General features: G+C 34.8%; 2 protein-coding genes across 2 annotated transcripts; both read left to right on the top strand.

The window, feature by feature from the left end:
- The first annotated feature begins 1,840 nt into the window (after window positions 1–1,840).
- Window positions 1,841–5,519, top strand: LOC143563083 (vinorine synthase-like). Its single transcript, XM_077050709.1, has 2 exons — window positions 1,841–1,980; window positions 4,385–5,519. Exons 1-2 carry the CDS (start codon window positions 1,841–1,843, stop codon window positions 5,517–5,519), a joined length of 1,275 nt encoding a protein of 424 aa, XP_076906824.1.
- Window positions 5,520–11,061: 5,542 nt separating this feature from the next.
- Window positions 11,062–19,629, top strand: LOC143563091 (nucleotide pyrophosphatase/phosphodiesterase-like). Its single transcript, XM_077050716.1, has 13 exons — window positions 11,062–11,107; window positions 11,169–11,404; window positions 12,023–12,114; window positions 12,470–12,539; window positions 12,629–12,751; window positions 12,877–12,969; window positions 14,206–14,335; window positions 14,417–14,498; window positions 15,327–15,459; window positions 15,545–15,750; window positions 16,926–17,051; window positions 17,904–18,213; window positions 19,179–19,629. The coding sequence occupies exons 1-13, from the start codon at window positions 11,062–11,064 to the stop codon at window positions 19,482–19,484; spliced, it is 1,953 nt and encodes a 650-aa protein (XP_076906831.1). The 3' UTR covers window positions 19,485–19,629.
- The last annotated feature ends 4,111 nt before the right edge of the window (window positions 19,630–23,740 follow it).

The raw sequence follows: 23,740 nt of genomic DNA, 5'->3' as shown, positions 1-23,740 counted from the left end.
AATGGATTTGCATCATTTGACAATAGAATGTGAGTTTTTAGCATTTGCAAACTGATAAAAGTGGTTGAATGGCTAAGAAACTGTTATTATAAAATTCTATTATGGTCAAACTGATATCATCAAAATCTATCAGGGGGATAGTGTTGACTAAAGGTAATAGTCAGATGTATAATGGAAAGTCTAGACGGTTATATATTATACATAGCATGATTCATGAGCTCATCATGCAAGATGTGATATCTGTTGAGTTTGTAATTTATGAGTATGATTTAGCTAATGATCTAACTAAAGAGTTAGGAAGAGATCTCGTGAACATATCAGTCATGGGGATGGGTTTAAAGTCCATTTTAATATCTTATGTCAAGACACCCAATTCCCATCTAAAACAACGTTAGATGCTGAATTCAATGTGGCAAGCTTGTCATAACGATATTGGAACACATTATTATAATCATCCCAAGGTATGTGTTCGGACCGCAAGATAAAGTAGGTTGAAGTATAGCTTCTTAATAGTTCATTGACAAATTGCAGTGCGGGTGCGAGAATAATGAACTACCTATAAGAATATGAAGTTTAGCCGCTTCAAGAAGCTTTGGATTTGAGCTTTGATATATTCTTTGAAGGATTGGGACACAGTCTAGTAAAATATAGTGTAAAGTGGAATTTGGATTTGAAACGCATGTGTATTTACCTACAAGTATTAAAAATGGATAACTTGGGTTCAATCCATAGCGACACCCAAGATATTCTAATATTTATAACATGTAAATACTAAGATGAAAATTCAATCCATAGGACATTTTCATTTATGCATAGTGTTTGTGTTTATGTGAGGATGGTTAAGTTAATCATGGATATCACTAAAATGGGGGAGGATTGTTGGTTATTTTAGTGTTATTGGATTAACTTGTCGATCGAGAAAATAACGTTAGATATTAAACGAGTTAGGTGACGCGGGAGTGCGGGCTCGATTTAATTCTAATGTTATTTGGGCTTTATAATTGGAATATATACTTGGGTTTAAGTAAGTAATTTATTTGGGCTTAAGGCTAATATTAGATGGGCTTATAATATTAGCCCATCTAAAACCTTCAAACTCGATATCAATTGTTAGGCCCGGCCCAAAAGGGGGCCAAGGAGGTCGATGGACCCACACTTATTCTCTCAAGAGGCCCAAAATCATTAATAAAAATTATATGTATTTTATATATAATAAATATTTTTTTTAAAAACGCATTGCCTATGGAACCAAAAATCATGGGTTCAATTCCCATTTGTGTTCTTTTTATTTTTATGAGAATAATTTTCCTTTTGTGTTTCCTATGGACTATTCTTTCGTAGCTTTTTATTAGGTTTTTTAGGCTTTGGTTAATAATGGGATCTAAAATGCAACATAATTGGTAAAGTTGTCAAATTATTTATCACATAATTAAGAACGTGATTTCAAATGCCCTTTTTATTGCCCGCTAGAGCCGCAAAATTATAAAATATACTCAGAGACGGCCTAGCTAATTGTTGAAAATCAAGGCCAAGAACACAAGATTTTGATCTCAACCGCCGACTCTCTTTGATTATTATAATTTTCTTGGCACACTACTTACATATCTCTAACTATTTATTTATGCTAATTAACTCCTTAAACATACTACGACTCAAACGCCTTCTTTCTAGACTTCGAAACTAACAAGATAGCATGGACAACTAAATGTATCTGGAATATAAAAAAAATAAAAATAGAAATAAAATAAAGATAAAATACTTTCGGACATTATAAATAGTGTACCCTTGTAACCTTTCATTTCATTCTAGTTGGTTAAACTCCTCCAAACCATAAAACAAAATGGCAATGAAGTTTGAGAAACTAGCAAGCAAATTCATAAAACCATTGGTTACAACTCCTCAAAGCCTTAAAAACTACAAAATAGGTTTCATTGATGAACTTGCACCATTTATGAATGTAGCTGTTATTCTTTTCTTCACCAAAACAACAATCACAATCATATGTTGTTTGACGCCCAACTAGAAAAATCCCTTGAGAAAACCTTAGCGTGATTGTACCCTCTTGCCAGTAGATATGTTGAAGAAAGTCAAACCGTTGATTGTAACGACGAAGATGTTGAATTCATAAACGATATGAATTTATCTTCTATATTATTAAAACAGTAACTCTTTTCATAAATAACATTCATTATCATAATTTTTTGCTAATAAAATAATTCAAAATTAAATTAAGTTGCATGCAACTTAATATTTAACATATTCTAATCTACTATACTACTAATGCATGTGTTCCTTAATGAGTTCGGGTTTTTCTTTTCAAAGTTTCATGGTAGTTTTATTTATAATTTTGGTTTTTGGTTTTTGTTCGGTTTTATTTTTTATAATTTGTTTGTTTTAGTTTCGTTTTGGTTCGATTTTTTTAGTTTCGTTTTAGATGTGTTTAACTTTCTTCAATTTTTCGTTTCGATTTTTACAATTTTTGTTTATGGTTCTGTTTTAGATTTATCGGTTTTAGTTTTTCGAATTTCATTTCGGTTTTTGTTTTTGTTTTAGTTTTATTGGCATTTGGTCTTATTTAGGTTTTCAGTTTTGGTTTTGTTTTAGTTTTTTTAAATTTAGTTTCGTTTCAATTTGTATTTAGTTTGTTTGGTGTTTGGTATTAGTGTCTATTGAAAAATGAATGAATATAGACGGTTCACAAATTAAGTGAAATGTTCACATGAGTTTCAACTTTCAAGTGAGTTGAAGTCATTGACGCTTTATTATTATTATTATTATTATTATTATTATTATTATTATTTTTTTGGATCTTTATAACCAGTAATAATGAATTCGTATTTGGTAGAAAGGATTTCAAAAGCTAAGAACATTGTATGCATTACCATTCATTTTCTTCTTAGTCTTCAAGTGTGGTCTTTCAATTTGCTTTGGCTCGGGTTAAAATGGGTCATTTTAAAAGGGTATCAGTTTAATTCTGGTCAACGAGTCAATATAAAAAGATATCGATTTCATTTGGGTTCCAACGAGTCTTTTTAAAATTGTATCGATTTGGTCTAGATCATACCGGGTCAATTTTAGAAGATATCGATTTGGTTCGTGTTAAAATGGGTCATTCTCAAAACATATTGATTTGATTCTGGCCGGTCAAAACATGTCATTTTAAAAAGGTTTTGATTTGGTTATGGTTCTTAAATGTGCTTTGGACGTGCATCAGTTTATTAGGGTGCAAGATTTTTCACATGAAATGTAAAAACAATTTTCGTAATCTGTTAGTCACTATGTTTGTTAGATTGGTGTATGAATGTTTATATCATCAACTGTGTTTCCGGTCCAAGAAAAAAAGAAGTCTGAATCATTCTTGGATGCTTATCGGAAATCTTTCCTAGATGCTTATTTTCTGATTTACTTGATTTCCAGACTAATGTTAGTGAAGTTTGTTTGTTTTCAATTAATGTTATTTATTAAAGTTTATGTTTTAGGGTTTTAAATGATCTTCGATAACAATCTACTATGTAAAGTCATTCTTTGTAAGTTTATGTATTTCAATACTTTGTTTGCATATGAATATGAATTGCAATTAAAACTCATGTTGATGTCTCAAAAATATATTAAAAATAACTTGTTGTTTGAAATTATATATGTGTTTACTTAACGATTTCTGAATTTCCGTCTGTGTTGTACACAAGTTAATAACCTAATTCTTACACTATAAATAAAATCCCCTACGGGGTGTTTGTTCCGTAGAATGTTTTCTAATGGAATTTGAGTGGATTAGAATTAATTCCATGGAAACTTTTATGCTGTTTGGTTTATAAATATTTTTAATGGAATTGAGATTTAAAAAAGTTCAAATTACCATGATCCCTATTTAACCCCAAATTTACCCTCTCAAATATTTGTGGATAGAACACCATACGGATTTCCATGGCAGCTAAACAATGTATGATTTTGAGTTTGTCGGTCCATTGATTTCAATGGAAACATAAATTGATTTGCTGGTTACATAAAATTATCAAAATGTTTTGTGAATTGAAGGTGGAATGTTTATTACGGGGAGGGTATATTGGTAATTTATGCACATTTCATTGAAAAATTATACATTCCATAACATATATGAAGGAATCTTGAAATCCTTAACTGATGGAATTTAATGGAAAGAGTTCCAATTCCATTTCCTTTCTTGCCTAACCAAAAATGTTTTTAGATTTCAAATCCAATTCCTGACAATTCCGCAAACCAAATGGCAATCAAGTTTCAAAAACAACCAAGCAAATTCATAAAATTAACCATTGGTTCCAACTCCTTCAAACCTTAAACACTACAAGATAGGCTTCACTGATGAACTTGCTCCGTCCATTGACGTAGGTATTGTTCTTTTCTTCAACAAAAATAGCGAACACGACCCTGCAAAGTTTGTTGTCCAACTAGAAATATCCCTAGAAAAACGATTATACCCTTTAGCCGGTAGATATGTTGAAGAAAGTCAAACCGTTCATTGTAATGACGAAGGTGTTGAGTTCATAGAAGCCAAAGTTAGCATCAAACTAGAACATATTCTCGGCCCTGAGGTGAATATTAGGTTGGTTGATGAATTTATTCCTACGAAAGGAAAACGTCACGATGTTGTTCTTACTATACAACTGACCACCTTTGAGTGTGGAGGTGTGGCACTTGATGTATGTGCAACACATAAGGTTGTCGATGCGTCAACACTATGTACATTCCTAAATGAATGGGCTGCCATGAACCGAGAAGAAAATGAGATCAAATTCACAGGGCCCGGTTTCATCTCATCCTCATTGTTTCCTGCGTGTGGTGTCCGTTCCACTCCAATGCCAATTATAACCGACGATTATTTTTTAAGCAAGTATACGACAAAGAAAGTTTCATTTAGTGAGAGTGCAATATCCAGCATGAGAGCAAAGGCCATCACAAATGGAAACACGAGTGCACGTCGGTTTTCAAAGTTACAATTGGTATCCGCGACCATTTGGAAGGCTCTCATTGGTGTTGATAGGGTAACACATGATTACGTAAGAGAGTCTGTACTCTGCCAGCCGATAAATCTAAGAGAAAAAATGGCTTCTTCAATACCCAAGTATTCTTGTGGGAATCTTTGGGGAGTTTGTTCCATGAAATCTACGATTCTTGGAACAATCGAAGAACTGATAAATCTCGTAAATGATTCTGTCAAGAAAATTATAGATGACTTCTCCAAGGTACACCACAATAGCGAACAAGGGAAAACGATGGTTTTGAATTCTTTCTTACATATGACCAACATTTATGAATCAACAAATCCGATTTTATTAACTAGTTGGTGTAAGTTTCCTTTCTATGAAGCTGACTTTGGTTTCGGAAAACCCGCTTGGGCAGTTCCTTGGATGACGCCCTTTAAAAATTTAGTGCTACTAATCGATGATGTGAGAGGTAATGGTGTGGAAGCGTACATCATCCTAGAAGTTAAAGACGTCCCTTACTTTGAACAAGGTCTGGATGCCGACGTTTTAACTGCTTAAAATCTTTTTTTTTTGCATACTTATCATCGGTTTCTGGTCAAGTTATTTGCCTTGATGTTCTTGTTACGAAATTATTGTTGGTTTAGATGATGAATTCGGAACCATCCGAACCTTGATATTGGCTATGCAGCCAATACCCTCTCTTACAAGTGCCTTTCAATTAGTGAAGGACGACGAACAACAGAGGGCTATCTCAGGAGGCAAGAGATCAGTTGCTGAGCCAGCAGCTTTTCAAGCGCATGTGCCCAGCAAGCATGATCAAGGTCAGTCACTAAGTCTCCCTAAGCTCAGGGATGGAAAACGAGGTGTAGGGGAACAACCGGCACATTGCACTATCTGTGGTAAAGATGGGCATAATAAAGATGAGTGTTTTAAACGCATCGGTTATCCCGAATGGTAGCCGGGAAAAGGAAAATCAGAAAAGGTGAAGCCAAAGGCAGCTTGTGTCGAAGTAGAAAAAAGCCCGATACCGGGTTTAACCAATGCTCAATATCAACAGCTTGTGAAGTTTTTTAGTAATAATAAAAATGTGACATCAGAAGAAGTAGCACCCGCAGCCAACATGACAGGTAACTTTGGTAAAGAAGGTAAATGGGTTATAGACTCGGGTGCCACCGAGCATATAATATATGATGACACCTTATTAAAAAATAAAATAAAAAGAAATTGTGAACCACCCGTCACAATACCAAATGGTGAAACTATTGCTGTTGAAGGTAGAAGAAGTTGCATGTTACCCAACGGCATGATGATTAAAAATGTTCTTCATATTCCCAAATTTAAATGCAACCTATTGTCTGTTAGTAAATTATCACAAGATCTTCAATGTGCTGTCACATTTTTCTCAGATTTTTGTGTCATGCAAAACTTACGTTCAAGGACATTGATTGGAACGGGTGAATGCAAAAGTGGTTTATACAAGATGAGGATGATGGAAACAAAGAGGCATGCTATGATGGCGACTGTTAGTAGATGGCACAAGCGGTTGGGTCATCCATCAAACTCAAAACTATCCTACGTTGATTTTTTTAAGAATGTTTCTTTAAGTTCCAAAGACTTTTGTGACTCATGTGTTAAAGCTAAGTTTATGAGATTGCCTTTTCCTATTAGTACCACAAAAACAAATACTTGTTTTGACTTGTTGTATTGTGAGGTGCGGGGTAAATACCGGACACCTTCGTTCACACGGGCAAGCTATTTTTTGACAAGTGTTTGCCTCGTTAATTTTCACAAAATGGTACAAGTCCAACTCGAGAATAATATTAAACGAATACGATGCGATAACCGGGGGGGGGGGGATTTACTTTAAATTGCATGCTTGATTTTTATGCACAGAACGGGATTATTCTTGAAACCACATGTCCACACACGCCACAACAAAACGGTGTGGTGGAACGAAAGCACCAACATTTTTTGGAAACGGCACGAGTGTTAAGGTTTGAGGCTAACTTACCGACAAGGTTGCCATCCGAAGTGATCGAGAACAAGACTCCGTATGAAGTATTGTACAACCAAAAACCCAATTACGAACATATGAGGATTTTTGGTTGTCTTGCTTATTACAAAAATATGGAGACAAAAGGTGATAAGTTCGAGGTGAGAGGGAGGCTGGGGGTCTTCTTGGGCTATCCTCAAGGTACGAAGGGTTATAAAATATATGATTCACGTCTTAATAAAATTATAACATCTAGAGATGTTAAATTTATAGAGAATATTTTTCCTTTTACTAATGAAAAACCCGAAGAAGAAGAAATCTTTATTTTTCCATCAAAGTGAGAAGAAAATATGGAAACAATGGCAAAACAAGTTGAGCCAACTGATGAGCTCACTAAGTCCACCACTATTCTGCAAGTGACGTCACAAAATCAAAGTACACAAATTGGTGATTTTGTTGAGCATGAATAAAATGTTTCTTTTGAGCCTAATAATGAGAATGAAGGCCACAGGTTGAAAATGAGCATGAGTCCAATTCTGAAAATATTGGATAGTGGGCCGATGGTGTTGAGGAGCCCAACAATGAAGATGAAAACCCCCATAAAAATAATAATGAAGCCGAAGGATATGAACAAGATCATGAGAACATGGAGCAAAATAGGCATGATGCAAATGTACCAAAGCTGAAAAGAAATCATGTCCGCCCCAAGCACCTCGATGACTATGAAGTTAATCTTCCCTCATCTATAAACCACGAGCATTCCACCTCCCCAATCACACGTTCTCAACGGTACATCCTTAGCACATTTTATTTCCTATGATAAATTTACTAACAAACACAAAGCTTTTTTAGCGGCTATCGCTAGTCAAGCCGTTCAGGATGAAAAATAATGATATGAAGAAGGAGATCAAGGCTCTTGAATAAAATGATACTTGGGTCTTACAAACACAATCGGAAGGAAAACCGGCAATCGACTCAAAGTGGGTTTATAAGATAAAGTATAAACCAAATGGGTATATCGAAAGATACAAGGCGCGTCTTGTGGCAAAAGGTTTCACGCAAATGGAAGGAGTTGTTTTCATGAAACCTTTGCCCCGGTGGCAAACCTAGGAACTGTTCAAACTCTTCTAACCGTGGCTGTGAAACGAGGATGGCATATTCATCAGTTGGACGTAAACAATGCTTTCCTCCATGGAAATTTGCATGAGGACGTCTACATGAAAATCCCTCAAGGCTTTGGAAAACCAAATGATAACCGAGTTTGCAAACTAAAGAAATCCTTGTACGGGCTTAAGCAAGCATCTAGAAATTGGTATAAAAAATTTACGAACTCTTTATTTTAAACAAACAGGAGCCGATCCTTCTCTGTTTTTTTTCAAAACTAAGGATGCTTTCGTTACTACGCTCATTTATGTTGATGATGTGATTATTATGGGAGATGACTCGGGCAAGATAAAAGAAACTAAAGTTTTTCTTGATAACAAATTCAGCATCAAGGATCTCGGTTCTTTAAAGTTTTTTCTTGGAATTGAGGTTGCAAGGACAAAAGAGGGAATGGTGTTAAGTCAACGCAAATATACACTTGACATCCTTGAAGATACGGGAATGACGGGTTGCCGACCGAGCTCATTCCCCATGGAACAAAATCTTAAACTTGGAAAATGTGATGAGGAGTCACGAGTTTACTTAAGCCAGTACCGAAGACTAATAGGGTGACTCCTCTATTTGCAAGCCACGAGGCCCGACATAGCCTATGCAGTGAATGTTTTGAGTCAGTTTGTTAGTGACCTGAGACAAAGCCACATGGAGGCCGTCAACAGGGTACTTCATTACCTTAAGGCAACTCCAGGACAAGGAATATTAATTCCAAAGAAGGAGGGCTCGATCTAACCGCTTATTGTGACGCTGACTGGATCGGGTGTCCAATCACACGAAGATCCAGAACCGAATATGTATTGCTCTCGGGGGGCGCACCCGTGTCTTGGAAATCAAAAAAACAGTCTGTTGCGTCTCGATCATCGGCTGAAGCGGAATATCGCGCTATGGCCAACCCAGTTAGTGAAATACTATGTTTGCAGTGGCTATTAAGTATACTCGATGCACCTCCCGAGGGTTCAACCCCTTTGTTTGTGACAATCAAGCTGCGCGCCACATTGCAAATAATCCCTTTTTCCATGAGCGAACCAAACACGTCGAGATGGATCGTTGTTTAGTTCGTGAACGAGTTGATTCAAAAATACAACCAAAGCAAATTCATACTAAAACACAAATTGCTGACGTCCTCACAAAACCATTGTGAAGTAATCAGTTTCGTATACTACTCGACAACTTGGGCGTTCAAGATTTACACGCTCCAACTTGAGGGGAGGGTATAGAAATATATTATTCTCCATTATTCCCTCCGTGATTATTGCCTTTAGTCAAATCCCTTTTAATATCATTTATATCCTTCTTATTTGGTTTCCATATGTGTAGCATAATTCCTAGCTTGATTTCCGACAAACTGTGTATATTGGGATTATTTCCCCCTCATTGTAAAGTGAATATTGATTATTATCATTACAATCTTTTACCATAACACTTTTGTTATATTACAACTATATTTATTAAGTTTTTTCTTCTGGTTGCTATATTGAGTTATAGTACCGTGCTAGTAACTAATCGAATTGAACCAATACCAACCAAAACTGAAAGGGAAAATTCCTAAAACAATATCAACTTTTTTTTTTCAACTTTAGCCATTGTTTTGGAAAAAATAACCCCCCCTTCCAAAATAGCCATATTTTCCCGGTGAATCCGACGTAAAGAGGAATTGATCTGATGGATTAGAAGGGCCTCTAAAATCTCGTCATGTGTCATGATGTTTGGTCTTTCAACGAAACACGAACCTAATTCGTCGCCCGGCGAAACTTGTTTTGTCTTCCGATGTAATACTTCATCTGCCGATGTAATAGTTCATCTTCAACATCTCAAACCATAAACCTCCCTAATCAACCTCCATCTCCATCTTTCTTATTTTTCCATATAATCAAACAAATCCATAGCGTAAATCGCTTAGTTTTTTGAGAAGAACACAACCATAGTGTTTGTTTTCCACGAATCACATTTGTTGTTGAGAAGTCTGCGCAAGAAAGTGACGAACCGTTTATTTCAATTAAGAGAAATTCGATGAAAATTAATTTGTCGGATTCGACGGTAACAGGAATTAAACCTCAGACAAGACAGTGTAATTTTCCGAAGGCTCCTTCACGCATCCGTCGGAGACTCGTCCAAAACGTCGGATCTGCCAGAAAAACTTAACACGTAGCGAGTTCTGATAGGCTACATTAATATGTCGAATCAGTTCTTGTTTCCCTTGGATCTGAATGAATAATTTTGGCAATTTTTTTGAAACCATAGCTATATTTAGAAAGACTTAGTCAAAATTAACTATTTCAGAAATTTCTAAAACTGAAATGCCGCCCCATCGCATGTGGAATTTCACTAGTTAACACTCAAGTACCCGTCTTGTTGTAAAAAGGAAATTGACTTGGCATTTCATACGTACCACTCCTCTACTACATTGGGTGATCTTAATTAATGGAATAATGGTCATTGGTCACACTTTTCCTATCCAAAATTCATTATGAATTTCTTTATCAAGTTAATCTGGCTTAAAAAAAATTACTTTGTGGTTTTTTTTATTGAATACGATCTATTTTTGTTGGCTTCTATAAATAAAAATCGGTAAAAAGTGTCAACTAACTTAAAAAGACATATACTAAAAACAAAAGAAAGTTGTATTAAGGAGATTTTAACACCTAACCTTTGATTAGCATAAAACAACTTTAACCACTCAAAAATTTGATGACCAGGGGTTTGAACTTCTGACCATTAAAACAACTTTAACCACTCAAAAATTTGATGACCAGGGGTTTGAACTTCTGACCATTAAAAGAACAAGGTTAATCAATTTACTGTGTCCGTTTTGATTTTTATTTTCATCATTTATTTATATGGGTAAATGTTTGAAATAGTATGTGCCAATCAAATTTGATAGTATACACAATATAAATATATAATAAAACTTTAATGTCAAGTCATTTGATGGCGAGTAATGGATGAGTAATGGAGAATCACTGGTACTCGTTAAATACAACCAAATCCAAAGTAGGTACAAGTGGCCATTTGAATCACTGGTACTCGTTAAATACAACCAAATATTTTGATTCCAGAACACCAAGTGTTGGATGAACTGCCAACAATGAAAAAACTCTTGACAGTGTTTCTGCTACTGGCGACTAAGGTCTTTCTTTGCGGTGCTTCCCATTACTCTACGATTATACGCAGCGATCCAGGTCAACACCCTACTGATGAACAGCCACTCGCCAAGATCGCTATACGCAAAGCTTTTATTGATATTCATCAATCAGCTTCGGTTCGGGCCGAGCCGGTTATTCTTGGTTTGAAGGTATACGTTGTTTACTTCAGCTAGTTGGATTGGGCTGTACTATTAGACAGTGTTGTAGAACTCACTTTTAGGCCCTAGTTGGGCATAGGGATTAATCAGGATTAGTTGGATTGGAATTTTATATGTATTTTTTCAAACTTATAAATATATATGTGCCAAATTTTGTATATAATTTCTCAAATTAGTCGGATTGGAATTATATATGTAGTTTTTCAAAATTACACACACACTAAGTTTTATATATAATTTTTCAAACTTGTTATTCAGAATGGATTAATAATTATAGTTTTTCAAATACCTCAAAAGACTTTCACCAATTTTGACCGAATTTTTGAGCAATTTTGGCGAATTTTGACCGAACTTTGACAGCCTTTTAATGATTTGGGCTGGATTTGACCGGCTACCGTTTTTAGGTACGAGTAGGTAAAATCGAATCAGTAGCAGACTAGCAATGAATCGGTGACTGATCGCAATTTTACTTCACTGCTCTTAGATTATCCGATGATTTCTAGCTAGAACTGTATTGTTGTTATATGTTCTATTTTAATTTCTGTAAAAATTTTGTGATTTGTTTGATTTTGTTATTAATAGGTTTATAATTTGATGATTTGATGATAGGGTGGGGATACTGAATGGGTCAAAGTGGAGCTCAACTACCCAGAACCATCTGAGAATGATTGGGTTGGAGTTTTTTCACCTGCCAAGTTCAAGTAACATTCGTATTTTAAATAAATACTTGCATCATCTTGATCCGTTAGCTTATGAATAGGTCAATTTGGGTTATGCTTGTATCTGCAAACGGGTGGGTCAAATTGGTACAGGAAATGGGTTGAAAGTGGCAGAAAGTTAGATTTTTTATTTACTGTAATAACATACATTTTGTAATTATATTTAACAAACTAGTTATTTGTAGAATATTGGAGTCAAAGGGATTCAGGTCAAACTGATTCATTTTGACCCACACAAAGTTGACCTATTTTGACCCGCCACCCACTATCTTGCCACCTATACTTATGACATTTATATATGTTAACTTTTTATTGAATCATCTGTAAACATATGCAGTGCATCAGATTGCTACTCTGAATCGGGCAAATCGCACGAGGCTCCATGCATCTGCACAGCTCCAATTAAGGTACACGTGATAAATATAATTCAGGGTTTGTAGAATTAAGGAAATATGCTTGTTTTTTTATCAACTTTTTAATGTGGGTTATTATACAGTACATGTTTGCAAACCACTCGAGTTCCAATTATGTAACAACAGGAAAAGCTACATTAAGTTTCCAGTTAATCAACCAACGTGCGGATTTCGCGTTTGTATTATTTTCTGGCGGGTTGGAAAATGTGAGTGGATTACTTCTTTAGACGACATTTGCTATTTATGTTGTTTACATAGTTTTAATGTTTTTAACTTTCTAATGATATTACTCCCTCCTTGACTAATTGCTGTTATTTTTTTTGGATTAAAGCCAAGGGTGGTGGCTGTTTCTAATTCTATATCATTTGCAAACCCGAAGGCTCCTGTATATCCACGCCTTGCACACGGAAAAGCTTGGGATGAGGTATTTTTTCTATTATAATTCCTTTTAACCTTTTTCATGTTGAAACAAGTCATTTTTAGCATGAGCCAAAATAGACTTGGCTGGGCTGGGTTGACTGGAAATTACTTTTTGCATCCTTTTTGTTAAGAAGTTCTTGTAAATAATTAGTTTGACAATTATGATTTCTAAAACAATAATATTACAGTAATATTGTAAGTCTTTGAATAATATGATTCAGAGAAAATTTGAGTAGTGGGCTGTTCAAAAAGTACTAGTCTCGCTCGAAATTGGTTCATCTATAAACTGGCCCTGTTTGCGGTACGCACATATAATTTATATATGTGTGGAACCTTGGGTGGGCAAAAGTGAAATTGCACTAATTTTGAAGTTATTTTACTAATTTCGTGAAAATAGCGTTAAAAGTGAGGGAAGGTTAATCAGGCATCATGTGGTGGCGTTGATAGCCGAAAGAAAAGGGTACATGCATCACCTCGAGGCTTGATGCAAAACCACTATCGAGCCGGGGGTCTCACTGGAAGCAGCCTCTCTATTCCTATGGAGTAGAGGTAAGGCCGTCTACATCTTACCCTCCTCAGACCCTACCATAGCTTTGCTATTGGTGGGATATACTGAGTACGATGATGATGATGATAAACTGGCCAAGTTAAGCCAAGCCAGCTCGGTTTGTATACGAGCCAAGCCCAAGCTCAAGCCAAGGTAAGCTTGGCTTGTTGGCTTGCTCATTAGGCTCTCTTAAATGGCTCTTTGGCTTGTTAAAATTAAAGCTAAGTTTTAATATATATAAATTAAAGTATAACCCAAGTTTTAATATATATAAATTATAAAGTTGGTAGTTTATTAATTGTGCATTATGTATATGTTAGAAATATATATATTTTTTCTATTTATATATAGATCATCACGTGTAAAAATATAAAATTAGACTTTTTTTTTAAATGAACGAGCTGGCTCGACGAGCCACAAGCCGGGTGGAGCTTTTTATGAGCTGAGCTCAAGATCAACATTTCTGCTCGTTAAGATAAACGAGCCGAGCCACACCCAATCTTTCTCGGGCTAGGCTCGGTTTATAAACGAGCCGAGACAGCCCCAACCTGGCTCGGGTCGGCTTGTTTACAGCCCTATCTTTGAGCTACCTTTAACCTATTTGAACGGTTTCTCTTTTAGTTAAGTTTTTTATTCCGCTCATTGAGATTAAATACAGACCAGTGGCTAACTAACTCTTGATATTTGTTGCAGATGACAGTTACATGGACAAGCGGCTTCAACATTGATGAAGCGGTTCCATTTGTTGATTGGGGTCAAACGGGCCACAGCCCGAAACAATCGCCAGCAGGAACATTGACGTTTACCCGTGGTAGCATGTGTGGTATGCAATTCTAAATATTTATAATCTTAATTACTGAACCATAAACATAGCATTTGTAGTACTTACAGAATTGCCCTGCAGGTCCTCCTGCACGTACTGTTGGGTGGCGTGATCCCGGTTTTATTCACACTAGTTTCTTAAAGGAATTGTGGCCAAACACTATGTATGTATTCATATTTATAATTATTCACACACACACACACTCACGCACGCACAGTCTTTTTATTAAGAACTCTTTATAGGCATTGATTAGTCTAATTAATGGTTCTAATAAAAGAATGGCATAACTGTAAATAACAATTTAGTTGAAAGTCCAAATTTATCTGATAAGGGTAATACCATTTTAACTACATTGTTTTTATTTTTGAAGGTGCTATAGTCTATAGAGAGCTCTTAATGAAAATTGGGTTCTACAATGAATCCTATGTATATATTAACCCATTTACTTTGAAAGGGTTAGATTTTAATCATTTGGTTTTGGTTTGGCGCGGAATAAAAAAATTTCCCACAATAATGAATTTGGGTCCAGAACTTTTAGCTTAAATTTTTTTGTTGATAAATAATTAATTGATTATTACACGTTTGGACCTATAATTTTTGGGTCACACCGTTCTTTAATTTCTTAAAGATAACTTAAAATCGCTTATTTTGGTTATGGTTCACTTAAGTTTTTTTTTGGGGGTTTTGGTTAATAGCAAAACTGAAACCGAACCGAAGAATCTGTTTTTTTAGAAAACAAAGAACCAAAGCATCCGTCTTTGATTGAGACTAATGTCTTTGATTGAGACTAAGTGTCATTTGAATGTTTTCGACTTCTTAAATCAATTTCAAACAATTTAGATACAGCCATTTAAAAAGAAAAAAAAAGAAACTAAAAACAAATAAGATACAGTTCTGAATTTTTACAATCAATTTTTAAACATTCATCATATATCAATTTCAAGAAAATGTTTGCAGGTCAATCAAAGATTAATTATAAACAATTTTACAGGTATAGTTATAGGATGGGCCATATGCTATTAGACGGATCAATTATTTGGAGTAAAACATATTCATTCAAATCATCCCCATTTCCGGGGCAAAACTCATTGCAACGTGTTATTATTTTTGGAGACATGGGGAAGGTGATATTAATTAAAATATCTTGTTTCTCTGAACTTCGTTTTTTTTAATTACTTTTGAAATTTTTTTGAGCCTTTTCTTTTTCAGGCAGAACGAGATGGTTCAAATGAGTATGCGTCTTATCAGCCGGGATCATTAATTACCACAGACCAATTAATTAGTGATCTTGATAATTATGATATCGTTTTTCATATAGGAGACATGCCTTATGCAAATGGTTATCTCTCACAGTGGGACCAATTTACCGCACAGACCGAACCCATTGCTTCAATAAAACCATACATGGTTGCAAGGTTTGAATCCTTTTATGCAGTAAATATTCACTTCGACCTGTTTGACCCGTTTCTTTTTTAAGTTAATTTATGAGGTACCCATTTCCTGATTAGTAGAACTTAGTTTATATATTCCCTTACAAACTTGAAAATTTTCATATATACCCAACCAAAACCAAAAATATCACATATGCCCACCTTAGATGAATTTTCTTTTTACTTATCGACCATTCTACCCCTTTCCATTATATTTGTTAAACCCCTATATTTATTTGGATTTTGTTTGCATCGAATATAAGCAAGCGAACCAAACCGTCGTCTCTCGGTCTCTCCTATTTTGTTCTCTCGATGACAGATAATCGATCGAATCTGTATGTTTGAATCAGATAACCGAACCGGGTATAATCGCATGATAATCGGACTATAAGCAATCTAATATTTTGAGACAACTTTTGTTTATGACTAAAAAAATTATGTTAAAATTGGGTAAAAATAAAATGAAGCTAAAAAAAAATCTGCAAGTTAAAAATGGGCACTTATGAGATTTTAGAGTTTTAGAAAAATAAGGGTAAAATCGCCAGTTACTAAATTGGCTTCTCAGTATTGGCTATATTTGATATTTTAACCACTTTGTCAGGACATGTATGATATTTTAATTTTAATCGGGTAAATATGATATTTTCCAAGTTTGTATGGGTATATATGAAATTGCCAGTATTTCAATGGAGGGCCGTTTAATATAGAAACAATTTTAAGTTGTGAGAAGCTGAGAACAATATTAACACTTTTACACTATATAGGTCAAACGGGTCAAACAGACCGAAAGTCACCCAAACTGTATATTACTATAATTTAATGCATCAAACCCCCTTCATCATTTGACTAAGAAGTTAGATTGTTATTGGAACTAATTAGGCGGGATAACGATAGTCCCTGTGGTTTGGTCATATTGTGACTTTAGTCCCCAAGTTTTCAAAATTACTAATTTAATTCAAGTTTGCACGAGCGTGACACCAGCAGTCTCTAAATTGGAAAGATGGTAACTTGGTCCGTTAAGTGCATGTGAAATGTGACCAAAATACCCTTAACATTTAAAAAATAAAAATAAAAAAGATTTACTGTTGGATACCACCTCATTTTTAGTTGATAAATATTTAGTTGAATTATTATTTACTTTAGGTTTTATTTTTTTGCAGTGGAAACCATGAGCGTTCTTGGCCCGATTCAGGAGGTTTTTATGCTACTAAAGATTCAGGTGGTGAGTGTGGTGTGCCTGCTGAGACCATGTACTATGTTCCTGCAGAGAATCGAGCAAAATTTTGGTAAACTAAGTTTTCTTGAATGATTTTATGCAACAACTTTCATTAGGTGGTATTATTTAAATAATAATCTAATTTTTGAAAAAGTATTTTGGATATTTTATTCATTTAACTTTCATCCATTAGACTTATTGTTGTTTTTGTTTTTTTTATAAATAACTAAAGTGTTTGCACGGGTTGATGCAACTGAAAAGACCGATCCCAAACAAAAAGTGACGATTTGGTTTTATGTTTTCGTCAAAACGTTAAGATCGGTTTCGATTTTGGATGTAGTTAAAAACTTAAAACCAAAAAAACGAACTGAATTAATGGATTATCAATTTTTAATTTTGAGTTTAAATAATTTATAAGAATTGATAAACAGTGTAACCCAAATATTTTAGCCCAAATGTATAATAATCAATTAATTATTAACTAACAAAAAAAAATATTTAGGCCCAAATTCACTAGTTGTGCTCAAAAAGAATTTTAGGCCCAAAAATTTCAAGCCCAAATGCATAAACTAAAAAAAGCAAAACCGCGAACCCAAAGATCCAAATTCGAACACTTTTCAAAAACTCAAAAATCAAAGTTTTGGTTTTTAGTTCGGTTTGAGCTCAAAACGACCCTTGCACACCCCTTTGAGTTCACCCAAAACAGATTTTGTCCAAATATAAATAATTAGCGTATCCAGTTTGATAGCAAAAATTATATTGCTTATATAACAATCTAATTTCTAAAAGGTATTATTCAAGAGATTTTTTTATGCATTTAAAACACACTTGATTTCCTATAAGCTAACTATTTTTCAGTTTACTCATTTTGCATGCAAGAGACAAATAATGTAGTGGACTTTAATCTATTTAACGTTAACAGGTACTCAACAGATTATGGGATGTTTCACTTTTGCATAGCGGATTCAGAGCACGATTGGAGAGAGGGTTCAGAACAATATAAATGGATTGAAAAGTGTCTGGCATCGGTTGACCGAAAACAACAACCATGGCTCATATTTTCAGCTCACCGCGTGCTTGGATATTCGTCAAACAGTTGGTATGCCCAGGAAGGAGCTTTTGAAGAGCCAATGGGAAGAGAGCATTTGCAGAAACTATGGCAGAAATATAAAGTTGATATTGCTTTTTATGGTCATGTTCATAATTATGAAAGAACCTGCCCAGTATACCAGGTATTATTCATAATTATAATTATTAGAGAAAATTGCACAAATGTCCCTTGTGGTTGACCATATTGCGACTTTGGTCCCCATGTTTTTAAAAATTGCGAACTTAGTCCAAACATTTGTGATGAAGTTGACGTTTGGACTAAGTTTGCAATTGACGATCACCCTCACCGGAGGTTAAGGGTGGCAATTTCCGACATGACTAGGCTTGCAAACGAACTGAACGAACACGAATGGAGTGTTCATTCGTTTAGCTTTAACCGGACAAACAATCGAACACAAACAATTAAAAGAACGGGGTTCTCTTGTTTGTGTTTGTTTGCTTTAAATTTGAACGTGTGTTCGTTAACAGTATTCACGAACGTACATAACCAAGTTAAAAGTCAATGTGAACAACAATGCATAGGGCTAAAAAGCTATTACAACTAGACTAAGCTGTAATGGGCCTAAACATTTATAATATATAAACGAAGCACACGTAAACTAAATGAACGCAAATGAACTAAATAAGTTTAAATGAACGAATGTAATCGAACGCTCACGAACACAAATGAATGAACAAGACATGTGCTCAAACAAATATAAATGAACTTCTTGCCAGACGGTTCACCAAACGTTCGGTTCATTTACAGGACTAGACATAACCCAAACATGACCCGGAAATCAACAGGTTTTGGGTTGGCATATCTGACCCATTTGAAAACCAAGTCGTGTTTAGGTTGACCTGATTAATTAAACGGTTTGTGTTTGGGTTGACCTGTCTAATCCGTTTAGTTGAACATATCGACCCACCATTTTAACACGTATTTTTACAACCTATCAATCCGATTAACACGTTTCCAACTTGATTATTACATGCCAACCAGTTTGACATGTTTTGGTTAAATGAGTCGTGTTCAGTTTACATGATCTCAAGTGTGCGCGAGTTAAGTTTGATGCTTTTGACAAATAAAAATATGATTATTGTGTAGAGCCAATGTGTCAACCCGGAACGATACAGTTATTCTGGAACCGTTAATGGAACGATTCATGTTGTTGTTGGTGGAGGCGGGAGCCATCTATCAGATTTTACTGAGATCAATACGATTTGGAGTTTGTATAAAGATCATGATTGGGGGTTTGTAAAACTTACCGCGTTTAACCACTCTTCACTTCTTTTTGAGTACAAAAAGAGTAGAGACGGGCTCGTTTATGATAATTTCACAATCATGAGAGACTATAGAGACATGTTGGCATGCGTACATGATGGGTGTGAACCTACCACATTGGCATCATAAACCAATATGCAAGTTACATGCATTATTATTAAGGTTTGCTCCTATCTGTAACTTAAAGGTTGTGTTTTGGTGAATGATGTCTTATTTCCGACCAATCAGGAAAGCCCAAAGACTTCTTTACCGAATACTGAGTGGGTCGGTTTGATAGAAGTTGCTAGATGTAATGATCTTTATTGTATTCATATGACAAACCAATTAAACTTTGATAAAATGGAAGGACTTTAAAGTTTGTAGAAGGTTTATGTTTAGTCTTTGATAGGAGTATGGTGTTAGTTGACTGCCAAAGATTAAAGTGAAACATAAGGCTCATCTTGTCTGTTTCGGTCGCCTAATGTTTTTTATCGTACAATATTATGTTATATCTCGGTTGATACAATCTTACACATGGGAAAAGTTCTTAGGTCACACTATTTGTTCACCTAACTGTTACTATTCAATTATAGTGATTTAAGGGCGTCTTTGTTTCATAGAATTCGTGGGAATTCAATGGAATTGGAATTAAAATCCCAGGACATGGTGTGTTTGTTTCGTTGGAATTGGAATCTTAATTACATTTTAATGTGTTCGGTTGTCAAGTAATTGGAATTTAATTCTTTCAAATTCCTTTAAATAAAGAGATTCTAAATCCTTCCAAATTGTGAAGGATTTCAAGTGAGTTCGTTGAAATCTTTTCTCGACTGTTTTTTTTAAACGAGAACAAAGATTAAAATATTTTAGTTTTTTTTTTACTTTTTTTTTGTTTTTGATTTCTATTTTGAGTTTTGAATTTTTTATTATTATTTTTGAATTTTTTTTGAGGGTTTTTGATCTTATCAAAAAAACCCCTAAAAAAATTCAAATAATAATAATAATAATAATAATAATAAAAAATCATAACGCAAAATATAAATAAAAAACAAAAAATCTAAAAAAACCAAAATGCTTCCGCAGCTATCCTCGTTAAAAAAAAGAAAAGAAAAAGAAAGAAAACGATTCCAATTCATTTGTCAAATGAACACATCAAGAATGAAATTGAACTTCAATTCCCTCAAATTCCAATTCCAAATCCTATGCAAATTCCAATTCCAATTTGTAAAAACGTTATTGAGCCTCGGATCTAGTCGCAATACCGATACGTTAAATCGTGTTCATACGTTAGCGGAATACTTTATTGATGATCAATATGTTACATAAAGATACATTAATGGTGAGGAGAGAATCCGACAGCATAATATAAAGAATAAATATGGCACAAAATCTATGCAACTCTACCATGGAAGGCCTATTATAGGCATGCCTCATTCGTTATACTGTATTAACGAATGAGGCCTCTCATTTGTTAGAATAGTACTAACGAATGACTTTCTATAGCCCATTCGCTAAACACACATTCGCTAAACACACTTAGCGAATGGGTATACTTTAACGATTGAGCCGCCATTCGTTACACTGTAGTAACGAATGGGCTCTTACATTAACGAATATGCCTAGTCGTTAACGAATGAGGCCTCATTCGCTAAACATGCTTAGCGAATGAGCCTTTATACATTAAGTGTAAAGACTAAAGTACCCCTATCCTATTCGAACAGCTGCGGACACCAAATCCATGCACTTACAGACTACCCCTTGTCTGTATCTGTCGAATGCTTTCCAATACTTTAGCATCCAATACTTTAGCGACGAATACATTAACGTTGAATACTTTAACTGCATATCATCAGCCGTAATACTAACCTCCCCCTTGGCTGATGATTCTCGGGATTGTGCAAACAAACAAACTATAACTCTTTGTAAACCAAACCAACACTTGTAGCTACTCGTATCATATCTCCCCCTCAAATAAGCATCTCCAGGTGATCATTCCGATCATCCAACTGGCATATGATATGGTTCAATCAAATGAGTCAATCAACAACAAGTCATCGTCTATCTGTCGCACTAGTAAAGTAAAAATGTCTTTACATTTGACCTCGTCACCATCTTCTTGAATAACCCGATCATTCAACATCTTTCACTTCGGTCTTCACCCTCTCGATAACGTCTATCCCAAAATATCACTCTTTGAAGCTCTTCGGCATCCCATTCGTTAAGATGCGCTTTTGTTTTGAGCATATGATTCAGAGTTCTAACCTTCGTTAATCAATCCCGAACGATCATTTTCTTCAATCAGATGACAAGACTCTTATATTCCTCAATCAGATCAACCCATTCAAGAATTGTCCCCTTCAACAGAAGCAATCCGCCGAATACTTGTAGCCAACATTGTCAGGATCAAAGTCCCTTAGAAAGAAGTAATCGGACAGACACTCGTATCCCACATAGTCAGGTTTCAATCTCGAACAAATCAATCAACAATCGAAGAACAAACACAGTCTTGAACTCGGTCAAACATAGCTTTGCAATCACGAATTACCACTCGAATTGCAGTAATTTTTCAAGAAATCCTTTCAAACGTAGGAAGATACCAATCGAATAAACTCATTGAAAGTTTTATCTCCCCCATTTCTTGACAAATTCGGCAAAGTCTTGGAACAAATCTACGAAAATCTTCAATAAACGCCTTTTTAACTTAATCAGCTACTCCCCCTCGGCCCCTCGATATGCGTGAAAAGTCGGTCGAAAAATATTGTCATCAAAATTTGTCAGAAGAGTGTCCCACAAATTTGAATATCCCCGAAAAATTTTGTTTAAGAAAACTTTCCGAAAATACTCTTTTTTTTACATCCTCATACGTTATCCTGTTCACATTTGTTTGAACAGTGTGACATTCGTCTGAATTCCATCCACATTCGTTACCCTTGAACGAATAGGAACACATTCGTTAACTCACATTCGTTATGGAACTGACGGACGTCAGAAAAAAAAATAACGAATGAGTATTAATAACAATTAAGTCCATCTCCGTAACGAATAAGCACATAATGAATGAAGCTCACATTCGTTAAACCCTTTAACGAATGAGCTCATTCGTTAAAACTCCGTTAACGAATGAGTTTAAGTTTAACGAATGAGCCGTTAGAGTGGTTACTGTAGCAGGAAAACCGAATTTCGTGGGAAAAAAACAGTTACAGTCGCCGGAATCTGGAAACTCAAGCTCATCCATGGCTGTCAATGGCGGAAATCTTCATCAAATCACACCATTAAACCACCAAATTATACAGAATGCTTCGAATTTTGATTCTGAAAACAAATTCATCATCAATTTTATCATTCAATCTATGAATCTGATCTAAATCCGATCACACAATAACTAAAACGTCCATGGCAGATTCGTCAAATCACCATGATTAACCATCAGAGTATGTTACGAAGCATCGGTTTCATCTCACGAAATCAAATCAAGCATTAATTTCATCAATTGTCCACTAAATTGATTCAAATCGATCAAACAATTTTCGGACCTTGATGAACACGAAATATACGTATCACGAGCAACCGCCGACTCTGATACTAGTTGTAAAAAGGTTATTGAGCCTCGGATCTAGTCACAATACCGATATGTTAAATCGTGTTCATACGTTAATGGAATACTTTATTGATGATCAATATGCTACATGAAGATACATTTGTAAATACGTTATTACGAGCCTCAGATCTAGTCGCAATACCGATACGTAACATCGTGTTCAATACGTATAGTAATTTATATAACTTATCTTGCGACCCTTTTTTTCAAAATATTATTATTATTAACCAAAATATGATGCTTTATCCTTTTTTTTAACTACAAATCAATAACACATAATTAATCAGTTTATTACAGCTGACAATATATTTATTTATTTTTTCACAGCTAATTTTTGTTTTCTAGAGATTTGAACTCAAGACGATATATATAGTTAATTACCTTTTATTTTAATAATTTCTTTATCATAATTTTAAAAAGAACACAGACGTTAAGAAATTAGATAAGAGGTACCCGGAGACCAGAGTTATAAGTTAGGGTTTTCGAATGCATAATAAAACCTAGTTTTGTTTCCTATAAGCCGGCTGTAAAGCCCGTAGTTACCTAAGAGTGAGGTTCTAATTCTTTCTTCGGTATACTCATCTTTTCTTTTTTTTTTTTGTTTTAATATGAAAAGAAATAAGAACACAGTTCTTTATATGTGATTTATAAGTCATTTTCAAATTATTAAAAAAATCTTTGTGTACTTTTATTGTGTTTGTATACTAACGCTTTTATTATAGGAATACTGGATTTTAATAATCCTAATTTTGCCTTATCGGCCGACGCTAAGCTCAACTTCAAACATAATTTTTGACAATTTCAAATTTCA

Source organism: Bidens hawaiensis, unplaced genomic scaffold, assembly GCF_021521415.1.
Source record: "Bidens hawaiensis isolate Kalapana, Puna unplaced genomic scaffold, B.hawaiensis_p1.1 tig00021268_1, whole genome shotgun sequence".
Classification (NCBI taxonomy): Eukaryota; Viridiplantae; Streptophyta; class Magnoliopsida; order Asterales; family Asteraceae; genus Bidens; species Bidens hawaiensis.
The sequence above is the reverse complement of the archived record's forward strand: the minus strand, read 5'-3'. Positions and strand labels throughout refer to the sequence as shown.